This window comes from Rhinatrema bivittatum, chromosome 8 (genome assembly GCF_901001135.1).
Source record: "Rhinatrema bivittatum chromosome 8, aRhiBiv1.1, whole genome shotgun sequence".
Classification (NCBI taxonomy): Eukaryota; Metazoa; Chordata; class Amphibia; order Gymnophiona; family Rhinatrematidae; genus Rhinatrema; species Rhinatrema bivittatum.
The window spans coordinates 271,271,814-271,297,331 of record NC_042622.1 but is presented as its reverse complement, the minus strand read 5'-3'; the positions used below and the strand labels follow the sequence as shown (position 1 = coordinate 271,297,331).

At 41.3% G+C, this 25,518-nt stretch overlaps 1 protein-coding gene across 1 annotated transcript in view; it reads right to left on the bottom strand.

Annotated features, from left to right (window-relative positions):
* Window positions 1-25,518, bottom strand: part of LOC115097644 (disintegrin and metalloproteinase domain-containing protein 10-like) — a 204,191-nt gene that overhangs the window by 39,792 nt on the left and 138,881 nt on the right. The window contains exon 14 of the mRNA XM_029613575.1: window positions 13,612-13,708. Coding sequence (XP_029469435.1) covers window positions 13,612-13,708 — 97 coding nt within the window. The remainder of the gene's footprint in view (window positions 1-13,611; window positions 13,709-25,518) is intronic.

The following is a 25,518-nucleotide window of genomic DNA, read 5'->3' as shown; positions in this document are numbered from 1 at the left end:
TTATAAAAAGGACCTAATTTATAAAAGCAAGACCACATATGTTATTGTAAACAACTACCCAGGATAATATTCATTACAATGGCAAGCAGGGATATAATCAATGCACGTTACCAGAAAAGTGAAGGACAGCATAAGGACTCATACTGTGTTGTGCATACATCCTGTGGGACAAGTTATAAAAGTGTTGCAAAAATAAGACATGTTCTGGTCATAGACAGAAATGGGCTTAGGTGAACAGAAGTGTCACGCTACCAGAGCACATCTGTGAGCGCTTGTGACTAAACTCTAGGTAAAGAAACCAATAGGTAGTGTTACAGGAAGAAATGCTCAAAAAGGTATATAGGGAAAAATAGAAGGGGCTCACTAAATTCAAGTATATTGGGTACAGAAAAATACTTGTGCAGAAACAGCAATAGAGCAGAATTTACCTCAAGGGAATATTTGATTTATACCGAGACAAATCACATTGTCAATTGGCCAGCAGTGGGTCAGGGTGTTTGGTTAGTGTGATCAGATTAGCTTTCATAGATTAAAGTAAAAAAGAACATATCAAATAATCATCTCACTGACTCAGTAAGTAAATGCATATACTCATTATAAGGTGTAGGACTGCATAATGCTACAAAATACTGGAACTGTAAGGCTACTAAAGACTGCTTCAATTCAGACTGTGGTATTAACTTAAAATCTAAATAGTGACAATTTTAAATGTGTACATAACTAAAATATTGACTAGGTGTATCATTTCATATTTTTTGTTATTGACAATCAGTTATCACATATGAAATTAATGTCCATCTGATGAAAAGTTCACAATGACTTCTGTGCAAAGGATGGGATGATTTCTGAAAGCAATGACATTTGACGTATGCAGATCTCTCAGCTGGGTGGATTTCTGACATCCGAGCATAGCCTCTTAAATCAGTATTAGATGTATATGTTATTTAAAGCCTAATATAACAAGCAAAACAAATTCAAATTAATCAATGAAACAAATTCTGTCATGCCTTAGCTCCCTATATCTGGTAATCCCTACATCTGCTATAATAATAATCCTTCTTAATTATTAGGTAATATGAATGTAAGTGCTCAGACATTACACAGACACATGCATTTCACTAAACTGACACACAGATTCATTCATTGCATTCTTCAGGTGTCATGACACACACATAACACAAAAAAACAGATAACAAGTAACATATTTGAGCTCAAAAAGTAGACAAAAAAGTATTTGGATCGATCCAGAATAAAACAAAAATTAAAATTAAAATGATCTATTTAAAAATGAGAAAATCAAACTGAGGAAAAATATAATCTTCAAGCTTTACAGCTCAAATGGCAAGGAAGGTGTTTTCTTTTTCAATCTGAAAAGATATAAACTCTGGCATACAATAAAGTAAGGTTAGAGTTAAAGTGGAATTGCAGCATCATTGAAATTAACATTATGATATATCTTAATTCACCAAATAGCAGTCAAGCGAATTTCTTCACAAGGTGTGGTGAGTGAACTGTTCTCCATCTGGGATTTAAAACTCTTTGTGTTCCTTTTCTTAAGGTGATAATGGTAGTGCTTTGTAATTTAAAAATTGAAAATCTGCCACCTTTGTTACCATCAATACTTGTACCATCAATTCCTAGCTTAATTCCTAAAAATGAAACCTGGGACAGACAGTTTTGTACATTGGTAGAATTTATTTTATTTCCTTTCTATGCTCTTTATATAGGTAGTTCTGTAGGGTGCCTTGCACACAGATCCTGTAAATACTGTACTTAATAGATTGTTTAGATAATCACAGATGCATCAGTTGGAAGTATGAAGGTCTTGGACAAGGTTTAAAAAATAGAAGGGCTTCAATTGAAAAAGGCACCTATAGAAACTGTTCCTGTCTGTATGTGAAAGTAACAAACTGTCTGGCTGAATGCACAACTTTGGAGATTGATGCAAAAGAAAGCTCTATTTCCGTGGCTTGTAACAAATATCTGCCTAACAAATTTACTGGATAATCTGGTGCATATATAAAAACTGACTTGTTACTTCTTTACATGGTAACTGTATGCTAGTCTTAGCTGTCCTATGTACCAGCTTATTCTGTCCTTCAGAATACCTGTGCTTCTGTCAGGATCAAAACTAACACCTTAAGAAGGGCTAAACTCCTCTGCCATTTATCCTTCTTCTAATACTTCCCATCCTTCTAGATTACTGCACCTATTAATTAAATCTGGGAATACCAAGCATCACTTCCACTGGTTCTATATTCCACATCATCTGAAACCTGTTTGCCCCAGATACTTTCTCAGCATTTATTCTATCTAGAAACACTTTTCCCTCTTTCTGCTTATGTAATTCCTCCATTTGCCTAGAATATAACTAAATTGGGAGTTTATGGCTGTAGATTTGGAACCTACATGCTAGTACATGGGCTGTGCACTGTTGGGCATAGGCCAATGAGACCCATGTAATATCAAATTTAAACATTTAAAGTGTAACAAATAATACCAGCTGGGTGTACACAGCTTCTATTTCCCCACAGATTCATGCTGCTGCTGCTGCACTGTTCATAATCCTTTGTGCTCTAGTTTGTACACATTCCTTAACTGCTAATTAACAAGCTTGTTTAGTAATCTCTTGTGCTGCAAAGTCTGCAAATGTAAGCGAGATATTTCTCCTATTCCATTTTCTTGGGTGTACACCCTGAACTGAAATCATTATACAGTACCTAGCCTACCTTCTGCCATATTTGAAAATCTTAAAGGCGATTATTTTACTCAGCATGTGTTAGTTTCCTCAACTTGCTTTACATCTATAATTTAAAAATCTTTAGGGATCAACAAAAACATTTTATGCAGGTAATATGCAGCTCTAATGTTATTTGTTAGAAAAGGCTATATCAGATAATTTGGTTGACTAATTCAGATACATATTTGAGTCCCTGATGTATTAAGCTTATAGCCTGATTGAGTATTTCATAATCTAACTATAGTACTCAGGATTAGAAGCCACAGTACAATACTTCTTAAATACCAAAAAAATGATACCAAGGTAGCTGATATCTTAGACAAACTGATTTATTGATCTATTTAAAAACTTTTATTGAGGCATTAGTCTAGAAGATGCCACCAGCCTCAGAGTCACTCCTGCTACCACAGAATACCACAGCTACATCTCTGGAAGTCTTAAATACTATTATCCCAAACCAAAAGATCTTTTAATGCAGGATCGCCAAATGTTTAAATAGTGTACCAATAACAGCAATGCCAGTTTTATAAACCTATGAACACAGGTTGCAATATCGTATTCATTTGTTTCTCCCTTAAAAGTTCTCTGCCCAGGTCCTTAGAAAAAGAGACGCTTAATATTTTTGTTCAACCCTCAGATCTCTGGACATTAAAACAAGCACTATTTTTCACTACCCAAACAAATGACTCTAATTACTAAAAGCTTGTTCTTCTATGTGGTAAGCATACTTTGAGAATACAGAGCATGGAGTAGAAATACATTTCTGCCTTCCCGCCTCCTAGAGCTACATCTTCTTCCTATTCTACAATTAAGGAGCACAGATGTGAGTAGTGCTAAAGTTGTGCAAGTGGTCTCATCCCCAAGCTGGCCAAAAGTTCCGTGAGGGTCCGGGAGCGGACGCGTGGGGAATCATGTGACGTCGGCGTCACGTCGGAGTGACGCGGCGTCACGTGATTCCCCTCGGGTTCGCTCCCGGACCCCTCGTTGGGCCCAAAAGGAACTTTTGGCCAGCTTGGGGGGGTCAGGAGGCCCCCCCCAAGCTGGCCAAAAGTTCCTTTTGGGCCCAACGAGGGGTCCGGGAGCGAACCCGAGGGGAATCACGTGACGTCGGTGTGACCCCCCCAAGCTGGCCAAAAGTTCCTTTTGGGCCCAACGAGGGGTCCCGGAGCGAACCCGAGGGGAATCACGTGACGCCGCGTCATTCCGACGTGACGCCGACGTCACGTGCTCCTTGCAAAGGAGTTCAGGAATGGCATCCTGACCCCGCTGGACCACCAGGGAGTTTTGGTAAGTCTTGGGGGGGGGGCGGGATTAAGGCGGGTGAGGGGTTTAAATTTTTATTTGCACATATGGACATAGACTCAACTTATGGAATTCTCCATATGTCCATATTGACCGCAAATGGGACCCCCTTTCGACTTATGGACTTATGAACTTAAACTTTTGGTCTGCACATCCCTACTACAAATATTACAGAACACGGCTGCAAGAGTATTAACTGGTAAAAGGAAAAGAGACCACATTACAGAAACACTGGCCGAGTTACACTGGCTTCCCATTGAACAAAGAATACAGTACAAAACACTATGCACCATACACAAATTAATACACAACGAAAACGCAGACTGGCTCAACACTGCCCTTCGTGTACACATCCCCAACAGAAATCTAAGATCAGCCAACAAGGCACTTCTAACTATTCCATCAGTCAAAACAGCAAGACTAACCCAGGTAAGAGAGAGAGCGTTATCCTTAGCGGGACCAACTGTTGCGATCCCGGGTCGGCCCCGGGACCGGCACTCACCCTCGACGCGGTCCTGATGCAGCTCCACCTCGGTCGGGCCTGCACAGGCCTCTGACGCCGCGCTCCTGCTCCGGTGGAGCAGTCGGCGTCCTCCTGCGGCTGGCCCCGCCCCTTTAGGCGCGCGCTGGAGCCCTAGATTTAAAGGGGCCAGCGCGGGAGAACACCGATCCACCAGCTGTAGGGCTACTTAAGCCCTGCAGTTACAGCCTTTCCCTGCCTTGCAACGAGGTTCCTCAGGGCTTCCTGACATCTAGTTGCTGCGTTCCTGCTTTGATTGCTTCCTTCTGACCCGGCCTTGCTTCCTGACTCTTCTTCAGCCTTATCCTCTGGTTCCGGCATCGTCCTCTGATTCCTGGCTTGACCTGTTTCCGTCCTCGACTCCGCACTTGCCTCTCCCCTGGTTCTGGTTGCCCTTCGGTCTCCTGGTTCTGAATCGGCTCTGCTTCACGACTCCGCCTTGCCTCCCCCTTGGATTATGACTCGGCTGGACCACTGGACTCTGCCTCGGATCTCCTCGGCTCTTCTGTTCATGGTCGGCTGGCCCCGAAGACTCTCCTAAGTCCCAGCAGCCGGGCCCCTACGAGCTCCTCTTGGGGGATTACCGGTCTCCAGGGCGAAGACCTTCGAGCTACTGGGCCAACGCCGTCACCTCCTCATTCCACTACCCTTGGTCGCATAGAGCTTCTCCGTGGTCCACTATCCAGCCGTCCACGAATCCGGTTAGCCGCCTTCCGGTCGGGACACCTGCTGTGATCCGTCACAGCGCTCCACCCCTAGTCCTGACTGGCCCAAGGGTCCACAAAGCTAACACCCATACTATGGAACTCCATGCCCTTGGATTTAAGACTACAACGAGATTCAGAAAAAATCTAAAAACTTGGCTATTTAAACAAGCCTTTCAAAAAGAGAAGGGAGAATAGATTCCAAGGACTTGCAAGGTTCAAACCAGGGAAGTGCAAGAGACAAAACACCCACACAAAAGGAATCAATAAGGGTGTTCATTTTTTTAATAGAATTCATCACTAAAGGATAGTTACATTTATTTATTTATTTAAATGATTTTATATACCGACAGCCGTTTGCACATCGTGTCGGTTTACATGTAACTTACAACCAATAAATATATAGGCATTGCCTTTACAAAGAACAGTATGCAAGATAAACGCAGTAACAGAGCAAATAACTAGATAAATTGGAGAGGAAAGGGATTCGGGTTAGGCGTGACAAAGGAGGGGGCAGGGGGAGGGTGAAACAGAGACACAGAGGGATAAGATATGTACAGGGTTTAGAGGAACATTTGTTATGTACACTGGTTATATACAAAGTTGTATAAGCGCGAAAACAATAGTCGTTGAAGTTACATTTATAGAATGAGTCCTGAACTCAAACTGCTATAGATTTGACCTGGACAGAATAGTGATCACACTCATTTAACATTTAGCTTTGATTAAAAACTTATGTTACCGAACCTAATGGCACCTGTGTAAACTGATAAATTTTAATAACATTATTTTTGTGCCTTACTGTAAACCGTTGTGACGGTACCCACCTTAATGACGGTATAGAAAAGATTTAAAATAAATAAATAAATAAATAAATAAATACATTTTACAATGGATACCTCTGAATGTGACTGTAACAACACCCCCCCCTAACCCAAACCCACCTCCCGAAAACTCACCCAAATGAAAGTGCCCCCTTACAATGGTCCATATGTAGAGTTTCAGACTGAGCCCTATAAAGAGTCTCTCTCTCTCTCACCGAACTCCTGTGCCTATCAGGAAGCTGTAGCAAAGTGATATGTGTAACATTATGTGTGCTGGCTGAGGAGGAAAATTTGGAGTTATGTGTGTCAGTCCTGGCCCTACTTCTGGAATGCCCATGCCCTGTCTCTTTTCCAGGTGTGCATATCTCAATAGGAGTGGAGGAGTAGCCTGGTGGTTACAGCAGCGGGCTATGAACCAAGAAACCAAGGTTCAAGTCCCACTGTCACTCCTTGTGACCATGGGCAAGTCACTTTACCCTCCATTGCCTCAGTACAAAACTTAGATTGCAAACCCTCTGGGGATAGGAAACTACCTACAGTACCTGAATGTAATCTGCTGTGAAAATCAGAATATAAAAAAATCTAAATTAAAAAAAAAATCAATATGTATGTGCCCTTCCTTGCAATTTAAAATTTGTGTAGCTCCCACTAGAGCCACTTACACATGTAGGTGGGTGTTTTTGCACACGCAAGTCTTTTAAAATCTACCTTTCAGTGAGTGCTCCCCCAGCCCCAGTACAACCACGCTATGTACAATTCTTCCTATCAGCCTGCATCAGCCCCCTCCCGTTCCCATACCTTCTCGGCACACACACTCTCCAGGAGACTCGCTGACACCACAGCCAATGCATGCAGCTCACAAGATACCGATTGGCCACCCCTGTGATATAGCAGAATACCTGACACATACATAACACAGACCCATACCAAACAGGATAGAGAGACCATAAAATATAAATAGAAACTTGCAAACAAAAAATGAACTGGAAACCGCAACAAGCCCAACTGTATTATGCATTGCAACAATGGAAAACAGAAACATTACTCATAAAAATAAAGCAATAAAATCAAGACATAAAACATCTTTTATAATATTAAAAACAAATTAATGAAAAGAATAAATATGTCAAAACAAGTAAAAAAAAAAGTCACACACTTCATCTCTCTCTTTCACATATACATGTTCCCACACACACACTCTTTCAAACACATGCATGCTCTCTCTCTCTCATACACTTGCAGGCTTTCACACACACACAGGCTTTCTTCTCTCTTTGCAGTGCAACAATTCCTCAAACCATTCCTCAAACAGCAAACAATAAAATAAAAAAATATAAAAATAAATAATCATAAGAGTAAAACATACCAATAAAAAGAATGTTTATAAAACAGTTGTCAAATAGAAGATCCAATAATTAAAATCTCATATACAATTTTTTTTTTTAATTTACCAAACACCAAGAAAATATTTCAAAAAAGCAGATGGATCAAACACGCAAAAAATAAAACTAATAAGGATTTTAAAAATTCACGCTCTCCACACCTGGGAAGTTTTGATTTCCAGTCACCCTGACATTGTTGTGGATTACTGGCAGTGGAATGCACAAACATTCTACCCTCTCTCTTATATGAATATATATATATATATATATATACACACACACACACACGCGCACGCTGCCACTCATACACACATGCTCCCTTTTTCACACATTCTTGCACAAACACACATACATATACGGTCCCTGTCATACATGTGCTCGCACACACACACACATACACGCATACACTTCCTCTCTCACACATGCTTGCACATATATTCACGTATACTCCCTCACATATACGCTTCCTTTCACATGCTCCTTCCCTCACACAATGCTTGCACACTTCCTCTCTGACACAAATACTTACTCATAGACACACAGTCTCTCTCACTCACTCCTCCCCTCCCCCAAGCACAAATAGTAGTAGAAGCAGGTTCCTTCTTCAGTTTGGACCACGGACAGGATTCTTTTCGGGTGGGTGTGCTGGCCTCTTGCTCCAGCTCCTGATAGCTGCGGGTTTCTGCAGTTGCAGCCTACTCTTGCTCAGGCCATGCAGCCTACAGCTTCAGCTTTCGATGGATGCATGGCCTGTGGCCCTGCTCCAATCCAGCCGCCTCAGCCATCATAATGTACCACTCTGCTGCAGTTTGGGTACTGGCATATTGGGATCTTCTGGCCATCACGTGGGCCTCATTCAATCTTCAGCCATCAGTGGCTCTGTGAGCCTCATTCAATATTCAGACACTGGCAAGTTGAGTAACACTAATAATTGGGTTCCTTCCAACCTTAAAGATCGACTTGGATTATAGAGGACAATATTATCTTTCAGAACACAAGAAGATGAGTAATTTAATAATTTAAAAACAAATGTCATAAGTCGAAATCTGCATCTTTGGTTAAGGTAGTGAACAAGAAGTCTGAACAAAATTACTTTCCGTTTCGCAAATTGGTGAAAACTTGGTTATTCAAGATGGTTTGGAAGAGTAAGACCTTTATCTCATGGAACTATAAGAGGCTGTTGTTGGTAGGCTGCTGGTGTATAGTTTATTTTAATTTTGTTTGTCATGGATTGCATTTTGTATGTTATGGCGTTAATTGTTTTAGTGGGGTTTTTTTTTCATGTTTTATATATCTTTTTTGTAACTCCTGGGTTGATAGTCTTTCTAGGTTAAGTCTTCCCATGATGTTAAATTTTAGCAAATAACCCAGTATTCCCTATGTGAGAGGAAGTATGACTTTCAAGGCTCTCTGCATTGCTTCAAGTCATATCCCAATTTAAAGTTCTTTCTAAACAGCACTGATAAGCATAAAATTGTAAACTACAGCAATAAGCATGCTGGAAGCAGTTGTGGTTTCCAAGATAACATTTACTGATGAGTGGTGAAATTGATGAAAATTCTTTACAGCTTTAATTGTTTTAAATACGATTCTACAAATGTAGTTATTTAAATAGATTTGTGACCTTTTTTCTTTTCAATACATTTATTTGGATGGTTCAATTAAATTTCAATTAAAAAATCCAATTCCTCTTTGTAAGCTCCCTACCAATTGATAGAGGATAGTCCTTTTAGTAAAATTAATGATATCATAGACACAATCCAAAAAAACTCCTACCTCTCCTTAAGTTCTTCCTTCTTCTCTTTACTATTCACAGTACTTGAAAAGCACGTCTCTTTCTCTTTGGATCTCCCTGAGATGATGAGGAACCTACTAATAGGTCCAGCCCAGGGCTGGAGGAACCACTAGGCAAGCTAGGCCTGTGCCTAGGGCGCCGCGATTTAGGGGGCGCCGCGGCAGAATTTTGAAAGGGCAAAAAGTGCCCTTTCAAAATTCTGCCAGCCCCCGCCTCACCACGCCACCCTCCCAACGCCCCCCTTGTGGTCCAGTGGTGGGCATGGGAGTGATCTGCCACTCCCAGGGCCTCAGCTTCCACTAAGCAAAATGGTGCCGATGGCCTTTAGCCCCTACCATGTGACAGGGGCGGTGGCCTTTAGCCCCTATAGGAACATAAGAACATAAGAAAATGCCATACTGGGTCAGACCAAGGGTCCATCAAGCCCAGCATCCTGTTTCCAACAGTGGCCAATCCAGGCCATAAGAACCTGGCAAGTACCCAAAAACTAAGTCTATTCCATGTAACCATTGCTAATGGCAGTGGCTATTCTCTAAGTGAACTTAATAGCAGGTAATGGACTTCTCCTCCAAGAACTTATCCAATCCTTTTTTAAACCCAGCTACACTAACTGCACTAACCACATCCTCTGGCAACAAATTCCAGAGTTTAATTGTGCGTTGAGTAAAAAAGAACTTTCTCCGATTAGTTTTAAATGTGCCCCATGCTAACTTCATGGAGTGCCCCCTAGTCTTTCTACTATCTGAAAGAGTAAATAACCGAGTCACATCTACCCGTTCTAGACCTCTCATGATTTTAAACACCTCTATCATATCCCCCCTCAGCCGTCTCTTCTCCAAGCTGAACAGTCCTAACCTCTTTAGTCTTTCCTCATAGGGGAGCTATTCCATCCCCTTTATCATTTTGGTAGCCCTTCTCTGTACCTTCTCCATCGCAATTATATCTTTTTTGAGATGCGGCGACCAGAATTGTACACAGTATTCAAGGTGCGGTCTCACCATGGAGCGATACAGAGGCATTATGACATTTTCCGTTTTATTCACCATTCCCTTTCTAATAATTCCCAACATTCTGTTTGAAAGGGCTACCGGTGCCATTGGTTGGCCCCTGTCACATGGAAGAGGCTAAAGGCCACCAGCGCCATTTTGCTTAGTGGAAGCCGAGGTCCCGGGAGCAGCAGATCGCTCCTGGGCCCTCCGCTGGACCATAAGGGGGGCGTTGGGAGGGTGGCATGGTGAGGCGGGAGCTGGCAGAATTTTGAGGATGAGGACATAGGGAGCAGCAGCAGGATTTGAACCCCAGCTGTCCTGCTGATCTTATCACTAGGATGCTCCTCCACAAGTGCAGTAGTAACTAGCCAGTAAAATTCTGCTACAATAGTGGCCTCATACAAAAGCAAATATTGGGTTATATGCAGGCAAAAGAGCTAATCCATCTATCTCTGCCATAGCTGGCAAAGTAGATTCAAAGGGGGGACATTTCAGATGTCTGGCTGGAAACAAACCAGGTACATTTTGGAGTAAAAAAAACATTTGCTTGCATGGCAGGCATGCCACTAGTGTATTTAACACTGTAAGTGTATATGCATACTTTTAGCATGCTAACAAGATGATATTCAAATGTATGTGGGTATCTTATTCTTGTGCAGGCTGAAAGATATGAGGCCCCTGTTCCAGGGGTTGGGCCTGGAAGGCATGGGTCACATGGGGTCCTCAGGCTGACTCTGTCTTTCTCTGATGGGTGCTTTCCAATAGGGGGGGGGAGGAATACTCCTCCAAGACCCAGGATGTGGGGGTGAATCTTTATCTCTCTCTTCACTTTTAATGGGAGGGATGTGAATGGATGCTCGAGCTGGGTGTCCAAACAAAAACTGGATTATAGCAATTTTTCAAAGGCAAGTTGTGGCACTTTACATACCAGTTCTTGGCACAACAGTCTGTTATCACAGTTTGTTTTTTTTTAACTTTCCTTATTTGTGTAAGTGTCTCTCAGTAAAGAGCCAGGGAAAGAACTCACCCTTCAGAGCAGGGAAAAGCAAAGCTTCCCCGATGGACAAGGGTGTCCTAGCTGTGGGTGAAAAATCCCTTTCCAAAAATACTGACAGACAAAAACATGATCTCAAACTTTGCACAGCTCCCATGCACCTCTTCTCCCCTGGGAGAAGGCTCCAGATGGAGGTCTTCAGATGTAAGCAAAAGGTCTTATTCCCAGTTCTTTTTCTCCAGATGGAGGTCTTCAGATGTAAGCAAAAGGTCTTATTCCCAGTTCTTTTTCTCCAGATGGGATCTTTCAAACGAAAGGTCCAGACAGCAGCTCTTCTGTTTTTTCCCCACTTTAGGGCAAGAAAGATGGCAGCAAAACTTCCCCCCAAAACACATAAGAACATAAGAACATGCCATGCTGGGTCAGACCAAGGGTCCATCAAGCCCAGCATCCTGTTTCCAACAGAGGGCAAACCGGGCCACAAGAACCTGGCAATTACCCAAACACTAAGAAGATCCCATGCTACTGATGCAATTAATAGCAGTGGCTATTCCCTAAGTAAACTTGATTAATAGCAGTTAATGGACTTCTCCTCCAAGAACTTATCCACAAGGCAAACACAAGGCAAATCATCACAAAAAGGCAAACCCTGGAACTTTCCTGTAGTGAGTCACCCCCGATCCATCCAGAGTTTGTGTGATGGAGAGCAGCGGAATCTCCTCTCCTTCTGGCCTTCCTAAGAAAAGGGACTCCCCAGGTCAAATACCAGGGATATCACAGAAAAACTCTCAAAGAAAGTCCAGCAATCCCATAAACAAACCCTGTGACACCCTTAATGAACAGGTTGTGTTCCAGCAAGGGAACAGCCCCCTTCCTGTTCAGTGCAGAATCCAAGCGTGCGCTACGGAGGCCCCTCCAGTTCCAACAGCTCCCTGGCGTTGTGCTGTTCCCGGGGTGCCGCGTGGTGCATCTTACTGCGAAGGTCGGTGGCACCCCGGGAACAGCACAACGCCAGGGAGCTGTTGGAACTGGAGGGGCCTCCGTAGCACACGCGGTTCACACAGCTGATGTTTGACCTGCGCCACGCCGAGCCTCGCAGTAAAATGCACCCCGGGAACAGCAGACCAGCAGGGAGCTCAAGCTCTGCCAGCAAAAGACGATACATGGCATCAAAGTTAGTACAGGCCATTTCCTTCTCATTTGTTTAGATATATTAGCAAATCGTGAGGGTAATATACTATGGGGGTAATTTTCAAAGGAGTTACGCGCATAAATGTAACTACTATTGTAGCAATTTTCAAAAGCCATTTACTCACGTAAAGTGCACTTATGCGAATAAATCCTATGGATGATTCAATGGCATATATTGTAGCAATTTTCAAAAGCCCACTTACTCGAGTAAAGTGCATTTACATGCGTAAAACCCAGATTTACGCATGTAAATGCTTTTTAAAATCCGCCCCTATATATATTATGATAAAATGTTTCATGCATTTGACCTGTGACATCATACTGAATGGGCTGAGTTGGGAGGAGGAGGAGGGGGACGGCGCACGAGAGGGAGAGATGCTACATTCGCTTCATAAGACGCACGGACATTCTCCCCCCACTTTTGGGGGAAAAAAAGTGCGTCTTATGGAGCGAAAACACGGTATGTATTTGCACATTACTTTTACATGAGTGCACATGTTGCAGGGGGCATTTATACATGTTATAAACTGCAATTATTCAAGATATTTATTCACGCTTTAAACATTCCTGATATTGATCTTCGTCCTGTCGACGAGTTATTATCATCATTATTATTGTTTATGTAATATTCAAGTTGTATTTATATTTAAGTTAAGTTGTATTTATACCTATATTTAAGTTGTATTTATAGTTATATTTATATGTGATATGTTAAGAAAATATATGTTAAGAAACGCTGTTTAATGTAACGCCTTTATTGCGACAGTTATTGTTCTATGTAAACCGACCTGATTCGATACTTGTATTGAGAATGTCGGTATATAAAAATCCGAAATAAATAAATAAATAAATATATCATATATGTGCAGGTTATAAAATACAGGAATAGATTTTCGCACATGATATACATGTGCATATGGGTGCACGCTCACATCTTTCAAAGTTATCCTCATAGTGTGCATGCCAATAACAATGTTGGATGTCTACATGTTGGTGCGAATGCTGTGCACACATATGATATGCCAATGATGATGCTGCTTCTCCAACTATAGTTTCATATTTTGTACCTATTATTAATGGAGGAAAAATCTAATTGAATTAGCTAACAGAGCTAGAAATGTTCTTTCCATAAATTAGAACATGCGATAGATTTACTGGCAAATGTCTTACCTGGCTGTTGACAGCAAAGATGACATTTCTCATGCATTGAGTCATCACAATCACACTGCTCCAAACCATACCTGACACAAAGCGACTGATGGCAAAACTGTTGAAAAAAAATGAAATCCATTGCAATTAAAGATCTATATATTGTGACAAAACTGGAAAAAATGTGGAAGGCAATTTTTAAATTATTTTTATCTGGGTAAATATGCAGTTACCCAGGTAAAATTATCGGCTTCTGTGAAATAGTGTTATGTTTCCTTTGTTAATTAACCTTTATTAAAGTTGTTTAGCTTTTTTGCCTTGTTAACAATTGTTTCGTTATAGATGTTCATTGTATTAGACTAAGGAATCATATTTCCTGCTTATTCTGTTTCATTGTAAACCGGTATGATTTGCATTTGATGCAAGAATGTCGGTATATAAAAGTTAAAAATAAATACATAAATACATAAATAAATATTATAACCTGGGCCATAAAATGGCAAGAGTGGGAGGTAAATAAAGCTGGTCCACAACACACGGTGATTTCATTTTGCATGTTAGAAACAGCATGTTTATTTTATTTATTTATCTATCTAATTTATATATCCTCTGTCTGACGAGCAATCAAGACAGTTAAGCCATTTTAAAATTTGACATATCAAAATAAACTATAATAAAATACACTGCTAAAATTAAAACGACCTTAAATAAGATAACAATTTAAGAATATAAAATAATGTAAAATCTAATATTAACTTTAAAAATTACAAGGAATAACACAAATTAATATCAGAAACAATATTAACATAAAATAACACCACATAACCATCACAGACGGTTATGTGATGTTATAATATGATGGTATGATATGCCTTTGTTGCAGCACTGTTCAGTTTTTGTTAGTCTGATTGTAAAAATGTATTTTAACATAGATGTCGGTTTAAATGATTGATGGTTGAGTATTAGTTAAATCATAGGCCTTTTTGAACAATAATGTTTTTAGACTTTTCTTAAACATTTTTGTGTCTTCCTGTATTCTAAGTTCAGTGGGTAAAGTATTCCATATCTTTGCACCTGCTATAGAGATTGTGCGTTCTCTTACTTCTGAAAGATGGGCAGATTTAATAGATGGAATCACAAGTAGACCTTTATTCGCAGATCGAAGATTTCAATGGGGTGTATGTAAAGGTAATGAAGCATTTAACCACTCTGTATGTTCGCAATTTATGGATTTAAATAACATACGTAAAATGTTGTATTCAATCCTTTGTTTAATCGGAAGCCAATGGAGGTCTATTAATGTCGGAGTAATATGTTCATATTTCCTTCCTCCACAAAGCACTCTTGCCACTGAATTTAGAAGCAGTTGCAGGGGTCTAATATGGGCACTTGGCAAACTTAACATGAGGGCATTACAATAGTCTACAGTGGAAAAGAGTAATGATTGTAACACGGTTCTAAAATCATTAAAATCTAACAAAGGTTTTAGACGTTTTAAAATATATAATTTAAAATAACCGTCTCTAGTCTTCCGCTTTATGTTAGTGATTAATCTAAACTCAGTGACTTTAACTTACATGTCGATAAAGACCCATTATCTCACAACTGTGAGGCCTTCTTAAATTTAATGTCAGCATTAGGTTTTCAACAAATAGTGAATCAATCAACTCACAAGGCACACTAGACTTAATATTCATCAACTCTTATATCAATACCACTCGCAGTCTTACTATTAAACCCAATCCCGTGGTCTGACCATACATTAATTACTGGTGATATTAATATCCAATACTCAACCGTAGTACCCTCAGCCACCAAGACCAGAATAGAATACAGGAAACCATGTCAATACCCTAACTGATTATCTCTCAAAAGCCCTGAATGACATAGATACATCAAACAGTGTTAACGCAATCAATTCATGGTTCTCTTTAACAAAAAAAGTAGCTGATAATTGCTGCCCACTTATTAAAAAAGATATTTCTATTAACAAGAAAGAACATACCCCATGGTACAATAATGAATTAAGAATAATTAAAACACTAAGAAAAGCTGAAAGACATTGGAGAGCGTCTCCTTCCACTGAAACATTAACTAACTACAAATCTTTATTACATAAAAACAATCAATCCACCAATAAAGCAAAAAAATAATTTTATTCTAACAAAATAAATAAATTTCAGTAAAACCCTAGAGTACTATTTTCATATGTAAAAGACCTGACCAATCCCATTGAAACTCCCACATCAAACAATTCTTTCAATTGTAATACAATTACACAATATTTTCAAGGAAAAACCTTTAAACATACTAAAAAACATATTCCCCCAGAATTCTAACCAAATTGTACTACCAGTAAAGACCATTTAACCTCCTTTGACACAGTTTCATCTCTTGAAATTGAAGGTATAATTAAAAAAATGAACCCAGTTGCTCACCCAGTTGACCACATCTCAACAAAACTATTAAAAACAGTCACCAATATAGTCTCCAAACCTATTGCCGATATAATAAACCTATCCATTACTGAAGCGAATGTCCCACACATTTTAAAATCCTCAATAGTGAAACCAATCACAAAAAAACCATAATCCAACATATATGATCTTTCAAACCTAAGATCAAGTTCTAATTTACCTTGTATTTCAAAAATTCTTGAGATATTAATTAACAATCAACTAACAGATTATCTTGAAAACCACAGTACCCTGTATCCGGAACAACATGGATTAAGAAAATACTTTAGTACTGTGACCCTTTTAACTTCACTACAAGATATTATCCTCAGAGGAGCCGCTAACAGCCAAACTTACTTCCTAATCATGCTAGATATTTCAGCAGCCTTTGATACAGTTAATCATAAAATCCTCCTTGATAGACTAAATAAAATAGACATTAAAGACTCCGCACTTGTTGGGGAAGGGGGAGTCTCTTCCGAAGGGATGGGCTCCACCTTAACCAGGGTGGAACCAGACTGCTGGCGCTAACCTTTAAAAAGGAGATAGAGCAGCTTTTAAACTAGAACAAAGGGTAAAGCAGACAGTCGCTCAGCAGCGCATGGTTCAGAGAGAGATATCTTTAAAGGATACTAATGATGCATTAGAATTAGGGCATCCCGACAGTGAGGTACCAATACTAAGAAAAGTAGTCCAAGTGCCTGTAACTAAAAACTCACCTGAGCTAAAAAATTCTAACTTATCCCTATCAATTAAAAAGCAGAATGAAAATACAAACAAAAAACAAACTTTGAAATGTTTGTATGCTAATGCCAGAAGTCTAAGAAGTAAGATAGGAGAATTAGAATGTACAGCAGTAAATTATGACATAGACTTAATTGGCATCTCAGAGACATGGTGGAAAGAGGATAACCAATGGGACAGTGCTATACCGGGGTACAAATTATATCGTAATGACAGAGAGGAGCACTCGGGAGGAGGTGTGGCACTTTATGTCCGGGATGGCATAGACTCCAACAGGATAAACATCCTGCATGAGACTAAATACAAAATTGAATCTTTATGGGTAGAAATCCCTTGTGTGTCGGGGAAGACTATAGTGATAGGGGTATACTACCGTCCACCTGGTCAAGATGGTGAGACGAACAGTGAAATGCTAAGAGAAATTAGGGAAGCTAACCAAATTGGTAGTGCGGTAATAATGGGAGACTTCAATTACCCCAATATAGACTGGGTAAATGTATCATCGGGTCACGCTAGAGAGATAATGTTCCTGGATGGAATAAATGATAGCTTTATGGAGCAATTGGTTCAGGAACCGACGAGAGAGGGAGCAATTTTAGATCTAATTCTCAGTGGAGCACAGGACTTGGTGAGAGAGGTAACGGTGGTGGGGCCGCTTGGCAATAGTGATCATAATATGATCAAATTTGATTTAATGACCGGAAAAGGAACAGTGTGCAAATCCAAGGCTCTCGTGCTAAACTTTCAAAAGGGAAACTTTGATAAAATGAGAAAAATTGTTAGAAAAAAACTGAAAGGAGCAGTTACAAAAGTAAAAAATGTCCAAGAGGCGTGGTCATTGTTAAAAAATACCATTCTAGAAGCACAGTCCAGATGTATTCCACACATTAAGAAAGGTGGAAAGAAGGCAAAACGATTACCGGCATGGTTAAAAGGGGAGGTGAAAGAAGCTATTTTAGCCAAAAGATCTTCATTCAAAAACTGGAAGAAGGATCCAAGAGAAGAAAATAGGATAAAGCATAAACATTGGCAAGTTAAATGTAAGACCTTGATAAGACAGGCTAAGAGAGAATTTGAAAAGAAGTTGGCTGTAGAGGCAAAAACTCACAGTAAAAACTTTTTAAAATTTGCTTAATCTATGCACCCCCCGGCATATTGGAAAAAAACCCATCGACGCTTACGGAATATATTGCAAAATATATCAACATCAACATTCCCACCATCATCCTAGGTGACCTAAACCTTCACTTCGACCGCTCTCCACTTTCACCAGCCTGTGAAGCAATCCGCGCTACCTTTAAGGCCATGGGATTTAAACAAGCTGTCACAGGCCCAACTCATAATGCAGGCCATACCTTGGATGTGATTTTCACGAACTCACTTATAATATCAGATCCTCCTCAATGCACGCCCATACCATGGTCAGACCACTACCGAGTGGACACCAGATGTACAGTGAATAGTAAGTGCCACTCGACATACCCTAAGAACAAAACCATTCAATTCAGGAAGAAATGTCAAATAGAAGACATCATTGAAGCTATATCGGAAGAGAGCCATAATTTAGATCTCTCGAATGCCAACACAGCCTGTACTTCCTGGCATCAACTCACCGGCGGCATAGCCAACCGACTTTGTCCACTAATAACTAAAGAAATCAATACTGAGAAAAAAGACAAGAAACCATGGTACACCACTGACCTTAGAAATATGAAACGCGAGCTTCGTAAACTGGAAAAAAAAATGGCTCAAAAACCAAGATTCAATTCAGCAACAAAAATTCAAATCACTACTCCACAAGTATCGTAAATCAACGGATGAAGCTAAGAAAAACTTTTACTCAACAAAAATTCATCAATATCAGTTTAATCCACGTGCCCTCTTCCAATACATATCTAATTTAATCTCCCCTTCAATCAACACTGACCGTGAACATGAGGATGAAAATAAGTGTGAGAAATTAGCATCCTATTTCCAGGACAAGATTTCAAATATCATGGCTCGTTTTTCTCCTCCACATCAAAAAATACTTTCACCTACAAGCACCCCAAGGGCCTCACCCACACTCCCAAACTTTGAAACGTCCACTGCTTCTGAAATCGAAGCAATTCTAAAGAAACTCAAACCAGCATTACACCCCATTGACATCATGCCAACAAAAACACTCCTTGCCATTCCATCTAGGATCGCCACTGCGATTTCTAACATTATCAACAAGTCTATTACAGAGGGAGTTTTTCCAGCGCAACTCAAACATGCTATAATAAAACCTACTCTGAAAAAACCTGACCTGGATCCCGCTGAACCGGCTAACTATCGACCAGTATCGAACCTCCCGTTATTATCTAAAATCCTAGAAAAAGTCATAAACAAACAACTAACTGACTTTCTAGATGAAAATCATCTACTCTTCCCTTCACAATATGGATTCAGGAAGAATCATAGCACTGAAACCCTGCTTGTGTCCCTCTCAGATTCCATTCTAAAATTCCTTGACACAGGTCACTCGTATCTTCTAGCCCTTCTTGATATTTCCTCGGCATTTGATACTGTCAACCACATTACCCTTCTCGCTCTCCTATCTCAAATCGGCATCACCGGCACTGCCTTATCATGGATACAATCTTTCCTGGAAGATAGGACATACAGTGTCAAGATGGGACTCCAAACTTCAAAACCTAGAAACCTATCACAAGGTGTTCCACAAGGGTCCTCCCTCTCTTCAACTCTGTTTAACATGTATCTATCTCCACTCTGTAAACTTCTGATGAAACTGGATCTCCGTCATTTCATATACGCCGACGATGTACAGATAATCATTCCAATCAACGATTCACTCTCTAAGGCCATGAAAACCTGGGAATCAGCTCTTGATGAAATAAAAAATCTACTCATGGATAACTGTCTTGCAATCAACACCAACAAGACAGAACTCCTCATCATTACACCACACAAGAACACCACCTCTAACTCTTCACCGTCACCTACTCCAACCACAGACCTTTTCAAGCTGAAGCATGTCCGCTGCCTTGGGGTCATGATTGATAATCATTTCTCCTTGAAGAATTTCGTCTCGAGCACGATTAAGAGTGGCTTCTTAAAGTTACATACACTGAAAAGGATTAAACCGCTATTACATTCTCAGGACTTCCGGACTGTGTTACAAGCCACAATCCTACCAAAAATTGACTATTGTAATGCACTACTTCTGGGTCTCCCGAAGAACACAATTCAACCCTTACAGATGTTGCAGAATGCAGCTGCTCGGTTACTTACGAACACTCGACGACATGAACACATTACACCAGCACTCATGTTCCTACATTGGCTGCCCGTATCCTACAGGATTACATTTAAAGTTCTCTCGCTCATCCACAAATCCATTCACAACCAAGAGATGCAATGGTTTTCTGATCAGTTTATTTTTCACACTTCCAACAGACCAATTAGAACTATTCTCCAAGCGAAACTATCTGCTCATCCTCTAAAACACATTAAACATGTATCCACCAGAGACCGCTCATTCTCCATAGCTGGTATCAAAATCTGGAACAACATGCTGTTAGACCTGCGTCTTGAATCCTGTCACAAAACTTTCAAACAAAACCTCAAAACATGGCTGTTTGAACAAGCCTTCTATCAATGATTTATTTCTATCCTAAAACTCAGCAATCCCATTTTTTCTTATTCCCTTCTATCCCTTACCTGATCCCACTTACCTCTCCCCCTGTCTTTCAAATTCGGTATATGGACTCTAATGTGACATATGACTTTGCCTTCGACAGTTTATTGATCCTGTGTACATCCTGAAGTTTAATATATTATGGTTATTATAGCTAATGAAGTTAGCAGATTTCCATTGAATGCCGTTATTTTATTATTTGTATAGCCTGTTGCTGTTTAATGTAAAGCCTGTTTCTGATATTTGTTCTACTGTGTAAACTGTTATATTTAAAGCCTGTTGCTAATTTATTGCTCCCTGTAAACCGAGGTGATGTATAGCCATACGTACCTCGGTATAAAAGAATCTATAAATAAATAAATAAAATAAATTAAAAAATATATCCGAAGCAGAAAGCCTGGGAGTGAGTCAGTTGGATCGTTAGATGATCGAGGGGTTAAAGGGGCACTTAGAGAAGATAAGGCCATCGCGGAAAGATTAAATGATTTCTTTGCTTCGGTGTTTACTGAAGAGGATGTTGGGGAGGTACCCGTAATGGAGAAGGTTTTCATGGGTAATGATTCAGATGGACTGAATCAAATCACGGTGAACCTAAAAGATGTGGTAGGCTTGATTGACAAACTGAAGAGTAGTAAATCACCTGGACCGGATGGTATACACCCCAGAATTCTGAAGGAACTAAAAAATGAAATTTCAGACCTATTAGTAAAAATTTGTAACTTATCATTAAAACCATCCATTGTACCTGAAGACTGGAGGATAGCAAATGTAACCCCAATATTTAAAAAGGGCTCCAGGGGCGATCCGGGAAACTACAGACCGGTTAGCCTGACTTCAGTGCCAGGAAAAATAGTGGAAAGTGTTCTAAATATCAAAATCACAGAACATATAGAAATACATGGTTTAATGGAACAAAGTCAGCATGGCTTTACCCAGGGCAAGTCTTGCCTCACAAATCTGCTTCACTTTTTTGAAGGAGTTAATAAACATGTAGATAAAGGTGAACCGGTAGATATAGTATACTTGGATTTTCAGAAGGCGTTTGACAAAGTTCCTCATGAGAGGCTTCTAGGAAAAGTAAAAAGTCATGGGATAGGTGGCGATGTCCTTTCATGGATTGCAAACTGGCTAAAAGACAGGAAACAGAGTGTAGGATTAAATGGACAATTTTCTCAGTGGAAGGGAGTGGACAGTGGAGTGCCTCAGGGATCTGTATTGGGACCCTTACTTTTCAATATATTTATAAATGATCTGGAAAGAAATACGACGAGTGAGATAATCAAATTTGCAGATGACACAAAATTGTTCAGAGTAGTTAAATCACAAGCAGATTGTGATAAATTGCAGGAAGACCTTGTGAGACTGGAAAATTGGGCATCCAAATGGCAGATGAAATTTAATGTGGATAAGTGCAAGGTGATGCATATAGGGAAAAATAACCCATGCTATAATTACACAATGTTGGGTTCCATATTAGGTGCTACAACCCAAGAAAGAGATCTAGGTGTCATAGTGGATATTGGATAACACATTGAAATCATCGGTTCAGTGTGCTGCGGCAGTCAAAAAAGCAAACAGAATGTTGGGAATTATTAGAAAGGGAATGGTGAATAAAACGGAAAATGTCATAATGCCTCTGTATCGCTCCATGGTGAGACCGCACCTTGAATACTGTGTACAATTCTGGTCGCCGCATCTCAAAAAAGATATAATTGCGATGGAGAAGGTACAGAGAAGGGCTACCAAAATGATAAGGGGAATGGAACAACTCCCCTATGAGGAAAGAATAAAGAGGTTAGGACTTTTCAGCTTGGAGAAGAGACGACTGAGGGGGGATATGATAGAGGTGTTTAAAATCATGAGAGGTCTAGAACGGGTAGATGTGAATCGGTTATTTACTCTTTCGGATAGTAGAAAGACTAGGGGGCACCCCATGAAGTTAGCATGGGGCACATTTAAAACTAATCGGAGAAAGTTCTTTTTTACTCAACGCACAATTAAACTCTGGAATTTGTTGCCAGAGGATGTGGTTAGTGCAGTTAGTATAGCTGTGTTTAAAAAAGGATTGGATAAGTTCTTGGAGGAGAAGTCCATTACCTGCTATTAAGTTCACTTAGAGAATAGCCATTGCCATTAGCAATGGTAACATGGAATAGACTTAGTTTTTGGGTACTTGCCAGGTTCTTATGGCCTGGATTGGCCACTGTTGGAAACAGGATGCTGGGCTTGATGGACCCTTGGTTTGACCCAGTATGGCATTTTCTTATGTTCTTATGTTCTTAAGCGTTGCAGCGCTTCCTCGGCTTTTCCGATTTCTACCATCACTTTATTTCTAACTATTCCCGTATTGTCGCCCCATTGACTGCCCTCACTCGAAAGGGGGCCAACGCGGTGGATTGGCCTGTTCCCACCTGCCAAGCCTTTGAGGCCCTCAAGGAGGCCTTCTTGTTAGACACCTGCCTTCGTCATCCGGATCCCAGACAGCCCTTTGTGGTAGAAGTCAATGCCTCCAATGTGGCCTTGGGGGCTGTGCTGAGCCAGTACTCTGATTCTGGACAATTGTTACCCTGTTCATATTTCTCGAAGAAATTCTCACCGGCAGAGAGCAACTACTGTGTTGGTGATAAAGAGTTGCTAGCCATGAAACTTGCCCTGGAGGAATGGAGACAGTGGTTGGAGGGAGACAACCACCCGGTTACGATTTACACCGACCACAAAAACTTAGCATTTTTGAAGCAAGCCCAACGCCTGAACCCAAGGCAAGCCCAGTGGTCGCTGTTTTTTGATTGGTTTAACTTTACTCTACGCTACCGACCCAGGTCTAAGAATGTTCGAGCTGACGCGCTCTCGCGCTCCTCTGAGGTCGAAGACACTCCCCAGTACATCTTGGATCCCATGAAAGTAAGCCTCGCAGCAACCTTGGTGACCTCCCAAGGAAAGACCGTCATGCCACGTCACTCCCGGAGAGCAGTCCTCACTTGGGCCCATGACTCCCTCATGGGGGGTCATGCCGGCTGTAAAGGGACCTTATTTATTTATTTTATTTAAAGGCATTTATATACCGTTTTATAAAAATAAAATTTGTCAAAACGGTTTACAAAAAATAAAATAAAACTGAAACAATCAAAAATAAAATTAAATTTAAAATATACATAAAATAGTCAATAGCTAGATAGAATACTAGCATAAATAAAATCAAATACTAAATAAAATATTGTTGCCATGGGACTTATTATTCCTAAGGGGAAGGGTAAGCGGAATAAATGGGAAGGAGAAGGGGATATGAAAAGTGGAAGTTTATTGAAATAGCTGGGGAAGGGGGAAAAGGGGAGGGAAAAGGGGAATGTGATAGAGAAGAATCGATTTAGTGGAAATGGTACTTGAAATGTAATGTATAGAAGCTATGAATAATTCTGTAAGTGTACATTAGGTATTGGGTGTAGCCAGATGGACTCAGAACAAGTGGGATGTACAAAAGCTACTCCCGGACTGGGCAGGAGGCTGCCTGAGGACCGCGTAGGACTGCCCTCGCAAATGCTGTGTCCTCCCTGGCCTGGACATCCAGACGGTAAAATCTGGAAAAGGTATGGAGGGAGGACCATGTCGCTGCCTTACATATCTCCGCGGGCGACAGCATCCTTGATTCTGCCCAAGAGGCCGCCTGCGCTCTGGTAGAATGAGCCTTGACCTGCAGAGGCGGTGACTTCCCGGACTCTACGTAGGCTGCTCTGATAACTTCTTTAATCCAGTGGGCGATGGTGGACCGAGAGGCCGCTTCCCCTTGCTTCTTCCCGCTGTGAAGGACGAACAGGTGGTCCGTCTTTCGTACTGCTTCTGTCATTTCCAGGTATCTGGGCAGCAATCTGCCGATGTCGAGATGGCGTAACAAACGCTCTTCTTCCGACTTCTGCAAACCCGCCGTGGTTGGAAAAGGATATGGTTTGGTTGAGGTGAAATTGTGAGACTACTTTAGGTAAGAAGGAGGGAACCGTGCGAAGATGGATAGCCTCTGGAGTGAGCCTGAGAAAGGGATCACGGCAGGACAGCGCTTGTAGCTCTGAGATGCGGCGTGCTGAACACACTGCCAGTAAGAACACCATCTTCAAGGTTAGCGAACGGAGAGACAGACCCCGAAGGGGTCTGAAGGTGGATCCCGCGAGGAAATCCAAAACCAGGTTGAGGTTCCACAGGGGCACCGGCCACTTCAGTGGCGGACGAATGTGCTTGACTCCTTTCAGGAAGCGGGAAACATCTGGGTGCGTGGCAATGGTCTTGCCATCCCTCCTGGGACCGTAGCAAGACAGCGCAGCCACCTGAACCTTGATGGAGCTGAGGGAGAGACCCTTCTGAAGCCCATCCTGTAGGAAATCCAGAACAATAGGGATTGTGGCCGCATGTGGATTGATGCCATGAGTGTCGCACCAGGCTTCAAATACTCTCCAGATCCTTATGTAGGTGAGGGATGTGGAAAACTTGCGAGCTCGGAGGAGTGTATCTATCACCGGCTCCGAGTAACCTCTTTTCTTCAGTCTAGCCCTCTCAATGGCCAGACCGTAAGAGAGAATTGAGCCAGATCCTCGTGGAGGATGGGACCTTGACGAGCAGGTCCCTGAGAGGAGGCAGGGGAAGGGGCTCCCCTGTCAGCAGTCTTCTTATGTCTGCATACCAGGGTCTTCTTGGCCAGTTTGGTGCCACTAGAAGAACTAGGCCTCTGTGCCGCTGAATCTTGTGTATAAGGGCACCCAGCAGGGGCCACGGAGGAAAGACGTATAGCAGGGTCCCTGGAGGCCATGGCTGAACCAGGGCGTCGATCCCGTGAGAGAACGGATCTCGCTTGCGGCTGAAGTATCTGGGTACTTGAGCATTGGACCTGTCCGCTAGTAGGTCCATGTCCGGAGTCCCCCACTGATCCACAATCATCTGGAAGGCTGTGGGGGACAGCTGCCATTCTCCCGGATTTAGGCTTTCCCTGCTGAGGAAGTCTGCTGCGGTGTTGTCCCTTCCGGCAATGTGGACGGCGGAGATGTCCTGGAGATTCGCCTCTGT